Here is a 12360-nt window from a genome sequence, read left to right on the forward strand (position 1 = left end):
GGACGGGAGCGCGGGCGGGGCCGACCAGCCCCAGCGCTGGGCGGGCGGGGGCGGGGTGGGGCCCGTTATGACAGCTTGGGCAAGGACGGGGATGCGCTTTGTGGAGGAGGTGGCACCGCGGCTGGGTTTTGAAGGATTTGGGGTCGGGGGAGGATGACATTAGGAGGAGACCTAACATTAGGAGGAGTGGGAGCGTGGGGGATGGATTCAGCATTGGGCAAAAGCCTGGAGGTGGGGACAAGCCGATTCCTGTTGGGGACATAAAGACTGGTTTGGCCAGTGAGAGGGAAGGAAAGCAGGTAGGGAGGCCATCAGAGGTGACTGCTCCATGCTTGGTGAGCAGAGACCGGGCCCCCAGTAGTGGAGTCCCTCCACTGAGGGTCTTGTCCCTCTCGTCCCCCAGCCTGCAGCTTTGCTCCCAGACCTCTGGGCCCTGGCATGGTGGCAGCCCACAGTTCCCTGTGGGAGTGGGCAGATAGTGAAGTCTGAGAGAGGGGATGGACATGACACGGATGCCCCTAATCACACCCACATTGAGGAAGGCCTGATGCGGAGCATCCCTCCTCCTCCTTGCCCTCGCCAGGGAGGCCCTGGTGGGGTCCCTCCACTTATTCACCTCTCCCCTCCCCTGTGCTCACATCCCAGCTCAGAGGAATGGCAGAAGGTGAGCAAGAGCGAGCGGGAGAAGATGGGCGTGACCGTGCAGGATGATGGCGAGTTCTGGTGAGTGTGCTCTTGCCCCAGGCGGGTGTCCAGGGCTGAAGGAGGACCTTTGTGTGCTGGGCAGGAAGCACCAAGGGGGAGGCAGCAACCAAGGGCTCTAGCAAATGCCTTGCCATCAACTTGCTGTGTGGCTTTGGACACGTCATGCTGTCTCTCTGAGCCGGTTTTCTCCTCTGTAAGATGAGTTGGGCACCCTTTTCATTTCCACAGTCCCCTCTGCCCACCTTGGGGACCCTAGGCTACTCTAACACCCAGGCCGAGCCCTCGGCAACTAGGCCAGGATGCCCGCAGGTAGGAGATCAACTGGAACACGGGGGCATGCTGGTAGCCTGATTGCCCAGAGCAGGTAGAGGAGAGGTCTCACAGGGGTGCTGCCTCCTAAGCTGAGACTCGAGGTGTAGAGGATCCCTTAATAGGCAGAGAGAGAGACCCAGCGCAGAGGCCAGAGAGCACACTGTGTGGGCTGGGCTGAGGTGGCAGCAACCTCACTTAAAAAGCCCAGTGATTCCTGCATTCACTCATTCCTGCATTCATTCAGCCTGCATTAGTCCCAACTGTGTGTCAGGCTCGGTGTAAAAAGTTTGATTGGGAGACTCAGCTACTTCCTGGAGGGATACTGAGCACCCTGTGTGGTAGATGCTGTGAGAGCCCCAGGCAGACCCTGAGGTAGATGGCAGTGACCTTGGCACCCCAGTAAGGGCCCCTCCTGCAGGGGTCAGGGGAGTCCCTGTAGGAGGCTCCCAGGTCCTCTAGTCTGGGCTCCTGTGGATGAGATGTACTGTGCCCAATCTGTCTAAGGGCTCATTTGAATATAGCAATAGAAACCTCTCATCAGTGGAAAGGGCTTCTTCCTAAGGCCTTTCTCATGTATGTTCACATTTGGTGCATACCTGTGCATGTTCTCATACATGTGCACAATTGAAGGGAGATGGGCACTTTCCCCTCCCCAACTCAGGCCCTGGAGGTGTACATAGCACTCAGTGACCATAGCAATATCCTGGCCACTACAGCACACCTAACGAAGGAGTTCTTGCCACCAGTTTATTCAGGCCTCACAACAACCATGGAAGATAATGGATAGAAACATGCTTTATAAACTGTAGAGGGCTGTAAAAACTAGTTCTTCATACTATTAATAATTGTAACAGCCAGCCTTTGCCAATGCTTCTGTCTGCCAAAAGTTATATCACATGACTTTTATTGCATTAGTTAATTCTCAACTCTGTGTGATAGGCAGCTGTTTATAGATTCATTCCCAACTTACAAATTAGGAAACAGGGCAAAAGAGAGGTGAAATGTCCACGTGACAGCATGTCCACGCTTGCTAATGTGTGAGCCAAGGTTCAGAGCATGCGGGCAAGGGAGTGGTGGGCCAGCCCTAGGGACCTGCCCGGCTCAGCCCCTTGCTACGCCCAGGATGACCTTCGAGGACCTGTGCCGATACTTTACCGACATCATCAAGTGCCGCCTGATCAATACATCTTACCTGAGTGTCCACAAGACATGGGAGGAGGCCCGACTGCATGGGGCCTGGACGCAGCACGAGGACCCATGGCAGAACCGCAGTGGGGGCTGCATCAATCACAAGGACACCTTCTTCCAGAATCCACAGGTGAGTGTTCTGCGGAGCGCCTCACCTCTGTCCTGCCACAGACTCTTGCATGACCTCGGGTACACCCCTGTCCCTCTGTGCACCATAGCACACTGTCCCTACAGCAGGAGTTGGATGGCACGTCTTGGTGGTCATATAGCCCCCAACCTCACAATCTGACCCACAGATGGTGAAACTGAGAAGCAGGTGTCTTGCTTCACTCTGAGGACTGGGTGTCTTGTCCAGAGTTATAGGAAACACTTAGAGACTGAGCTAGGGCCTCAAACACCTTGTTTCCACAAACATAATGCTTCCAGGGGAGCTCAGCCAGGCTGGCTCCCTCACAGGGCCCTCTTCCCTGAAGCCTGCTTGGTCGTGACCCTGCCAACTGCTTGGTCCTCACACTTGGTGTGCCTTCATTGAGCACTGACTGCATGTAGGCTCCGAGCTGAGCATCCATGGTCTCATCAAGTCCTCCCACCCCCTCATGCAGGGAGGCATTGTAGGCCCGTTTTGCAGACAAGGGACTGAGGCTCAGAGAGGTAATACGACTTGCCCAAGCTCACACAGCTAAGCTGAGGCCTGGCTCTGGGCCGAGCTTCTAGGAGCCAGTGAGCCCACCTTCAGCATGCTCTCACTGCGATGTCTCTCTTCCTTGGCCATACCTGCAGTACATCTTTGATGTCAAGAAGCCAGAAGATGAAGTGCTGATCTGCATCCAGCAGCGGCCGAAACAGTCCACTCGCCGGGACGGCAAGGGCGAAAATCTGGCAATTGGTTTCGACATCTACAAGGTGAGGTCCACACTGGGTGAGGAGAGCAAGGGAGCTGGAGTTTGAGCTGCCTGTACCTGAATGAAAAGTCACTGACATCACCCCTGCCACCCCGGCCACATTCACTGACGCCATGGACATACTGTGTCATGGGCCATATTTGCCATACACACAGAGGGCTTGGCTCCTATGGGAGCATTCAGACTGATTTCTTCCTGCCCCAGACCCACGGGCCTGGACTGTTTGGTGGGTGGGGAAGGGAAGGATTGCTGGTGGGTGAGACCAGGCTCTGGGAGCCCCCAGCTGCTCCCTTTGTCAGGGCTCTGAGTTCCCCTGAGTTGGACGACTTGCTGGGCACAGGGAGGAGGCATCCTGGGTAGAGCCACTGGCCGCTTCCCCTTGCCTGGGACCCAAGACCTTCCATGTGTACGTGATGGCACTCAGCATAGCGGGACACCGTACTAGACATCAAGAACCTAATGAAATCACACAGATATGCCAGGCACACGGTCTGGCTCGAGTCCCTGGCGTTCAACATATTCGGTCATGTCACGACAGTTGTTTGTTCATATTATTGTGTTGGTATACTCATTGTGTGCTGATGTGTCGAAACTTTGACGTGTCATGACCTTCACTGATAGAACTACAGCTTATTATGGCACTCATTCCAGGAATTGTCTAGCATGCCCTGCCAGGTGGCGATGTCATTTCATGGATACATGCTGTGACCTGGGCAGATAGTGATACTTGGTTCTGTTGCAATAATCAGAAACCTCATGGATATTGTCATCGGGGGATTCCTATGCCCTCCCCTTAACTAGCTTTATTGAGATATAATTCACATACGATTCACTCATTTAAAGTGTACAGTGACTTTTAGTGTATTCGTAGAGTTGTGCAACTGTCACTACAATCAATTTGAGAACATTTTCATCACCCCCAAAAAGAAACCCCACACCCTTTAGGCATTATCACTTTGTCCCAGGCACCTCATCTACTCATCTACTTTTGCCTGTTTGGGGTGTTTCATGTAAGTGGGTCTCATCACTCTTCACGGCAGTGAGGGAGAGATGTGGGATATGGGTGGGGTGGGAGGTGGAGGTGGGGAGGCTCCGTGTGACCAGCCCTTCCGCTGCCTGCAGGTGGAGGAGAACCGCCAGTACCGCATGCACCGCCTGCAACACAGGGCTGCCAGCTCCATCTACATCAACTCACGCAGCGTCTTCCTGCGTACAGACCAGCCCGAGGGCCGCTACGTCATCATCCCTACCACCTTCGAGCCAGGCCACACTGGCCAGTTCCTGCTCCGAGTCTTCACCGACGTGCCCTCCAACTGCCGGTGCGCGGGGGCTGGCTCAGGGCCAGAGTGGGTGGGCCGAGGTCCGCACCAGGCTGGCCTGGCACCTGAGGCCCAGAGATGCACAGCGTCTGCCCCAGGCGTGGAGCCCAGGCTCCAGCCTCCCCAGGCTGACGCCAGCACCCATCTCCTCTCTCTCCCTTCCCCTGTTCTCTTGTTCCAGCCCCTCTTGACCACGTAAAGGAATAGTTCATATGTGCACAGCACTTCACAGTTTACCAAGACGCTTTCACTCATCTTATTTGCTCTTCCCGAACCCTGACTGGGAGGCTCGTCCCCTCCATTTTATGGATCAGAACTGAGGGTTGAGGTTGGGGATGTTTCCCAGGGTCTTGCAACCAGCAGTAGAGCTGGGCGACGGGGGCTGCTCAAACCGTCCCATCCCTGCTGGGGTGCCGACCCCGTGGGCCCCACACAGCCTTCCCATGTGGGCGGGCAGCCCAGATTCTATACTGCCTGCCCATATCCCAGACCAGAAGGCGGTTCATATGGTGGAACCAGTGGACCTTGGTCTCGCCAGCCTAAGCTCCACCAGCTGTGTGGGCAGGTCCCTTCCCCTGCTGAGCCCAATCGTCCTAATCTATAAAATGGGCATAGTTGTCACCTACCTTCCAGGGCTTTGTGAGGATTAGAAATATTTCTGTAACATCCCACTAGAGGGTTTGGTGCACACTCAGTGGGTGCTCAGTAAATTGCTTTTCCCCTGGGGAAGGATGGGGCACCCTTGGGTGGAGATAGAACAGCAGGAAGCCCAGGAGGTCTGCCCAGGATGAGCAACGTCAGGACTAAATACTGCCCCTCTCCCCTTCCCCACTCTTGAAGCCCCCTCACCTTCCATCTTCATGGCCTCCCTCCGTGAACACTTCCCTTTTCTCTGCTCTATACCAGGGAGCTGTGCCTGGATGAGCCCCCCCGCTCCTGCTGGAGCTCCCTGTGTGGCTACCCCCAGCAGGTGACCCAGGTGCATGTCCTGGGGGCTGCTGGTCTCAAGGACTCCTCAACAGGTACGCTTACCTGGAAAAGTCCCCCCACCCACCTCCCCAGGAAGTTTTCCCCATGGCTCCTCCCTCTCCCCAGCTACAGACACCTAGCCTCCAGAGCTCTCCTGCTCTCACTCACTGAACAGTCCTTCCCTGGCATCCACTCGGGCCCAGCCCTGGGATGAAGCCGGACACATAGAGAGGAACAGGCTCTTCCTCCTGCTCTTTGGCCATTCCAGTGAGGTGGGGCAGTCAAGTACAGGGCCAGGAAGCTGGGAGAGCTGAGGGAGGGCTTCCTGGAGGGAGTGGCCTTCCTCTAGGCTGAGGAGGTATTAAGGTATGAAACCTGGTGAAGTGGAGTAGGGCAGAAGGGTGCTCTGGGAAGGAGGAGCAGCATGAGTGAAGGTCTGGAGGCCTGAGACTGCCAGTGTGTCCCCTCCTGTCTCTGGAAGTTAGGAAACGGGTTAGGTTCTGATTGCCCTGGGATCTCACCTCCCAGATATCTGTCCCATCCAGGGCCCTTGCCCTAGCCCAGCCCTCACCCCACTGATTCCTCCATCTCCCTAGGGGCTAACTCTTATGTGATCATCAAGTGTGAGGGGGACAAAGTCCGTTCGGCTGTGCAGAAGGGCACCTCGACACCCGAGTACAACGTGAAAGGCATCTTCTACCGCAAGAAGCCGGGCCAGCCCATCACTGTCCAGGTGAGTCTGCTTATCCTGGGGCTGCTCTTGCGCCCCCAGCTTGACATCTCCCCATTCAGAGGAGCTGGACCCAGGGTGGCAGAACCTTTGATGGAGACCCAGGAATGCTCGGTTCCGGTTCATCTGTTCATCACAAGATGTGGTCTTGGGAATTCTCTTGCCTGCCCCTCCTGGTGCCCCAGAGTCCCCTTGGTGGGGTGGGCAAGTTGGCTTAGCTGGCGTGTCTGAGACCCAGTAGAGTCAGTCTCTCCTTGGTCAGGGAGGGTGGTCATCTCTGCCGACCTTGCCCCAAAGCCTTGTGAGTTATTCCTTAAATCCCCCTGTCACTGGGCCCACCTGGAAAAGTTGCACTTGGTGGCGTATGGCGGGGCGGCTGCTTCCTGAGAGCAGAGTCAGAAAGCCTGGCTCTGTGCCTGGGCTCCCTTCCCCTCCCAGGCCAAGGTGGTCAGTGGATGACAGTTCTGAGCTCATTAATATGAAGCCCTCTGTCCCCTGGGCCCAGGCCACCATCTCTCTGGGTGAGAAACCATCTGTAAACAAACATGCGGGTGCCCCAGGGGAGGCACCGTAGGTTTTCCTAACACGGGGTCCCTTTGGTTCCAATCACAGACCTATAGATGTTGAGGCCAGAAGGGTCCTTAGGGTACATTGACACCCTCATATTAAAAATGGGGAAACCAGGGCAGGGGGGTCTATCACTTTTCAAAGTTACTCAGAGTCAACTGCAGAGCTAGTAGTAACAGACTTAACTTCATACGTAGAAGGGAGCTTTGACAGAGGGGAGAAAGCCTAAAGCTCCCCAAGGGTCAAGGCCTAGCCCGAGATTCATGGTGGGGCGGAGGCAATGCAGGGCTCCTTTTGCTCAGCCGGGCTGGCACTGCAGGAAGGGGATTTAAGGCCCTGACACTCCGCCAGCACTCCCCACAGACCTATGCTCCTGGTCTTGCAGATGGCCCCCCACGATCCCCTGTCTCCTCCCAGGTCTGGAACCACCGAGTCCTGAAGGATGAGTTCCTGGGCCAGGTACGCCTGAAGGCTGACTCGGATGACCTCCAGGCCCTGCACACCCTCCACCTCCAAGACCGAAGTAGCCGGCAGCCCAGCGACCTGCCAGGCACCATTGCTGTGCACATCCTCAGCAGTGCCTCCCTCACGGCTGTCTGATACCTGCCCACCCACCTGGCCCACGCAGTTCTCACCACCATCTGCATGTCCCCAACCAGGCCAAGGACTAACCTGGGAGCCAGGATGCTGGGGTCCTTTTCCCAGATTTTCCACTGACTTGCTGTGTGACCTTGGGAGATCTCTGCCCCTCTCTGGGCCTCAGTGTCCTGAGGACCCCAAAGCATTCCTTTCTCATGGAGGAGTCTTCTTGCCTGAGATTTATATAGCCCTCTTTACTCCAGTTGTCACCACTGCTAGGGAACTCTGTCCGTTGAAAACGTTTTCCCAAGGCCTTGCTGTCTGCCGACGGAGTGCCAATCAGATGTCACTTGTTTACACACAAACTGCCACATCCCCAAGCCCCACTCTTGCCCCTCCTGTCCTGGGCCTGCCCAAGTGTCCCAGACCTTGCTTTCTGTGTCACCGATACCTGGTTTTCTAGCTACCTGGAAAGGACTCGTGGTTCTTGCTGGGTTCCTGCTCAGGCTGGAATTTGGGAAATGTGCAGGTGACATTTGTTCATTCTCTAATCCTGTCCACCGCCCATCCATTTATTTATTCAACAGAGATTTGCCAAGTGAATAAACGATACCCATGAGGCCCCAGGCGGAGCTGGGCCCCTGCTGCAGCTCTGGAAAACTCAGCATCTGTCCTGAGCCTCGCCTCTGCTCTCAGGTCCTCGCAGGCAGATGTCCAGATGCCCAGAAGAGCTGTAGCTACCTTCTCATTCTAGGCTCTAATCTCATCCCCAGCCTCTGGTTTAAGGCCCCTAGAGAGGTGGTGGCAGTGGTGGAGAGGAAGGATGTCTTTCTGTCTTCACTGTCCTGATGCCAGAAGAAATGTTTCTGGTTTAGTGGCCAGGGGCCTGGGGTTGGGCATGGGGACCCGAGAGGAAGACATATGCTCCCAGGCCCCCCTTTCTTGCAAGACCTAGACTTTTCTGGGAGAAGGGACTCTCGGCTGGTGGTGTCAGGCCCGCCGGGGTCAGGTCACCCACTGGACTTGGCAAAAGATAAATAAATTCATCGCCTGACCAGAAAGGCCCCTTCACCAACATTCCCCCCAAAGATGCAACCAAGGAGGCCACAGCTCTCTCCTCACTGCCTGGACCAAAATGTTCCTTTTAGTCTCAGTGTTTTATATTCTTTCTGTTTTGAAACTATCAATTTTAACCGGGGGGTTTTAAAGGAAAACTGAAAGCCTGAAACCGTTTTTCTGCTTAAGCTCCAGTTCTTGTGGTCCTCTGATTTTATTTTGATTCCGCTTAGGGAGGGACGAGGAGAAGTCGTACCTTCTCAGAGGAGGTCTGGAGGTGGATGAAGAGAGTGTTCTGTGCTTGGGTGATTTGCAAGCTGGCAGCAACTGTGTTCTTGGCAAGCATCAGTGCTGTGATGTGCCTAGGGTCTCTTCTGTGCCCTTCTCAGGCTTCAGACCAGAGATGTAAATGATAAAGTTTGGCTGGTTCAAGAACAGGAATTCCTGTGGCCTTGCTGAGAATTCCTTTGGGAATCTGAATTTTTGGCTCCAGATCTGCCTGTTTGGTCCAGTGTCCTGGTTGGAGGTGCTGGGTTTTGACTTTGCCTCCTCACTTCATGGCCGGCTCCACTCCTAGGTCCTGGCCCTGAGGGGCCATGTGAGGGCCAGGAACTGAATGATAAGGAGGACAAGAAGACTCCTTCTGATAAAGCCAGGACTTCTCACCGAGAACCTGGGCCTGGGGCCAGGACTCTGCCCATGACCAGGAGCAAATCACTTAAACCTCCTGTGCCTCGATTTCCTTTTCTGCAAAGTGGGGCCAATGATTCTTGTTTGTCAGCACTCTTACTAACAAGTGCCGAATAAGGGCAAAAACATACCCTTTCTCTATGTATCTCTGTATGCGTGCACATTGTACACACTCATGTAATCATTTCTCAGTGTCTATTTCAAATGAACACTCCCGAGTCAGGGTGGAGGGGCAAAGGCTGGATAAGCTTGAGGCCTCTGGGGCAGACATGTGGCCTTTGCTCAGCTTTGTCCCCCTGGGCTATGGGGGATGGCAAACCAGGACCAACTGGCAGACGTGTGGGCTTCAGCCTGGGGGCTGGGCCCTGCCACCCCTACCCCCACCACCACCAACAGAACTTGTTCAGCAGCCCTACCTTTGCCTCCTGCCACTTTGGGTGGGCCAGGCTGGCTCCTGGCTGTGTAGAGATCCCTGGTCCCCAGGAGATCCTGGGAATGGGGCAGGCAAGGTAGGAGTTCTTCCAGGCTGGGACTGGATGGTAGGTGGGGAGAATAATCGCTCTGTTCCTCTGATGCACTCTTCAGCTCACAGGGGCCTCCAAGTCCCCATTCGCAGATGGGCAAGGCCCCTGGTCCATACCACCCGATCTGCACTCCCCTCAAGGCCCACCGTGGGGTCGGGGAGTGGAGACCTGTTCTGTTCTCAGAATAAATGTTAACCATATGCCAGAAAGATCTTCCAGTGTCTGTCTGTCCCTCTGGGGGTAAGGGACAATGGAGAGAATATTTCCCAGGTCAGGGGGACTGTCAGAGAGACATGTGAGGGAAGACTAGGGCATTACAACTGAGGGTGGACCCCACTGCCTGCCTAGTGCATCCATGAACTGAGGTCATTGAGATCATTCGGTCATTCCCTCAGCTGGCCTTATCTTAACCCCCATCCCAGGCACTAGGGATGCAGGGGACTTGCCACAGGCCCTGCACCGGGGTGGTCTACAAAGTGGTGGAGAAGACAAATAGAAATACTGTGATCCGGACGGACACCATGCAGAGAATTACTGGTAAGCAGCATGGGAGTTTGGGGGGCTCTTCGAGCCTGCTGGGAAGGAAGGCCTAGCCCCAATCTAATTGTGAGATGAAGGCTTGAGCCAGAAAACCTGCCAGGGGTAGCAGTGGGGAGAAACGGCTCTAGATATATTGTGGAGATAGAGTGGACAGAACTCAGTGATGACTGGGTTGGGTTGAGGAGTGAGAGAAACGAATCAAGGCCAATTCCTAGATTTTCCCATAGGATTGTGAGAAAAGGACATTATGAATTCTGTGCCCACCTTAGCATAGAGCCTAGCCCCTAGTGAGCGCTGAGTAAGTAGTGGCTGATTAGACATCTGGAGATCACCACGTTCCCCACACCCCCAAACGCCACACTGCTCCACACCCATCCCTCACAGCTCAGACTTGCATTCTGCCTATGGCCCCAAGCGTCTCACTCACGGGGACCCAGTTTTCCCGGCTGTGTAGGGCTGACACTGCTTGCCTGTCAGCCTGGGAGACTCAGTAAGAGAGGTGTCTGGAGGAGTGGTAGGTACCTGTCCAGGAGTGGGGACAGTGCTTCAGAGCAACTCCCGTCAGGGCCACTTGGTCAAGCATGTTCTGGCAGCCAAAGGTCCTCAGGGGTCAGGCTTGTTGGGTCAGAGGGAGCCCTGGCCCCTGCAGAGGCTGTCACCCACTTCCCACCTCCTGCTCCAGGCAGAGGCTGGATGTCCAGCCTTGCTCCCAAGGAGGCGCTATTGGCTGCCATGCCTGTGCCCAGCAGGTGGCGCACTTGGACCTCTAGGTCCTACCGGCGCATGTATGGGGGGGTGGGCACTCCATCTTTTAGAGTGGTCCCATCCCTGCAGACCTGCGCCTGTTACAGAGGCTGGGGATCCAAAAGAGCACCTCCCTCTGCCCAGCCTAGAGCTGCCGCTGGAGAAGCCCACACGACTGGGCAGCTGCCAGGGTGGCTGTAGGCAAAGGGTGATGACAAAGTACCAGGTCTCAGCCAGGAGTCCCCAGTGGTACTGTCTTTGCCAACGCTAATAATAGACATCTTGTTTATTCCTCCTTGTTTATCTCCCCCTAAAAAAAAATCACACAGTTCACTTCAATGTGTGTGTTTCCCTGGTACAAGCAGTGCTACTCCAATTCGTCTGGTTTGAGAAAGTTTTCTGGATGATTACAGACAACACACATCTCTTCCCCGCCCTCCACCCCAGAACAGGTTGTGGGGCAATGGTGAAGTGACGAGCTTCGAGCTTCAGCAGGGGACACATCTGAGGGGAGCCCTCAGGGAGTGGTCTGGGCGCGGGTGCTGTGCGTGCAGGAAGGGTGGACAAAGGGCTGGAAGGTGGGGGGCGGGGGTGCTTGCAGCTCCCTGCCTGGTCCTTGCCTCTCAGAGTCTTCGACAGCCATTTATGGAGGAGAAAACAGGATTAGCAGAGGGGAGGCTGGGGCCGAGACTCAGCAAATCAGTGACCAAGTCGGATCAGGACAAGGTTCCCAGCCAGGTGCTAAGAGAGCAGGTATTGTCACTGTAAGTGACAGGAGGCAGATGAGGCTGGGGAGGGTGGCCCCGGCCTGGGTCCCATGCTGGTCACAGCACAGAGAGATCCTGGTGCCCCGCCTCCCGCTGGTGGCCAGTGCTCTGCACAGAGCCCTGGACAGCACAACCCATCCCCCACACTGATGTCATGGCACCCAGACCGTGGAGGCCCCTCCGACTCCGCCTCCTGGGGGAAGGCTCTGGAGTGGGGAAGAGAGGGCAGCAGTGCAGGCTGGACAGCCAACCTGGGCAGGAAGGAAAGGGTGAGACTGAGAAGGAGAGAGAGAATCACACAGTGAAAAACTGAAAGACCCAGAGAGACCCCTGAGCAAGTCAGAGGAAGAGGAGTCGTGTATCTACGGATTGTCCCAGACCCTTGACCCCAGCTTCCAGAGCCCTCCGTGCGGGTGGCAGCTGCACCCAGGCGGTGGGCTGCTGAGATTGGGCAGCTGGGACCCAGGTAAGCATGGGCCACCTGCTGTCCTGGGCACTGGGAGAAGGGTTTCCTGGACTTCCAGGGGAGACATGGGCTTGTGCCACCTTGGAGCTTCTGATCCCACAGCCACTTGTTCCTGGTCTGAGCCTCTTGCCACCTTTGGGGATTCAGCCACAGCAACCATCAAATGAAACTCCTGAGCCCGGAAAGATGAAAGCTTATACACTGGAGAAGGGAAAAGCCAAGGGTCATGGTGTCCATGGAATTCTGTCTGCCCAGGGCTGGAGCAGGAGAGCAGACCTGCTGGAGGTGGTAGAGAGAGAGAG

The 12360-nt window shown here is 55.6% G+C and overlaps 1 protein-coding gene across 1 annotated transcript in view; it reads left to right on the forward strand.

The window, feature by feature from the left end:
- Positions 1-9203, forward strand: part of CAPN5 (calpain 5) — a 52889-nt gene extending 43686 nt beyond the window's left edge. The window contains exons 7-13 of the mRNA XM_006926642.3: positions 646-723; positions 2140-2335; positions 2986-3108; positions 4230-4426; positions 5333-5448; positions 5992-6128; positions 7110-9203. Coding sequence (XP_006926704.1) covers positions 646-723; positions 2140-2335; positions 2986-3108; positions 4230-4426; positions 5333-5448; positions 5992-6128; positions 7110-7292 — 1030 coding nt within the window. The 3' untranslated portion in view covers positions 7293-9203. The remainder of the gene's footprint in view (positions 1-645; positions 724-2139; positions 2336-2985; positions 3109-4229; positions 4427-5332; positions 5449-5991; positions 6129-7109) is intronic.
- The last annotated feature ends 3157 nt before the right edge of the window (positions 9204-12360 follow it).

This window comes from Pteropus alecto, unplaced genomic scaffold (genome assembly GCF_000325575.1).
Source record: "Pteropus alecto unplaced genomic scaffold, ASM32557v1 scaffold7, whole genome shotgun sequence".
Taxonomy (NCBI): domain Eukaryota; kingdom Metazoa; phylum Chordata; class Mammalia; order Chiroptera; family Pteropodidae; genus Pteropus; species Pteropus alecto.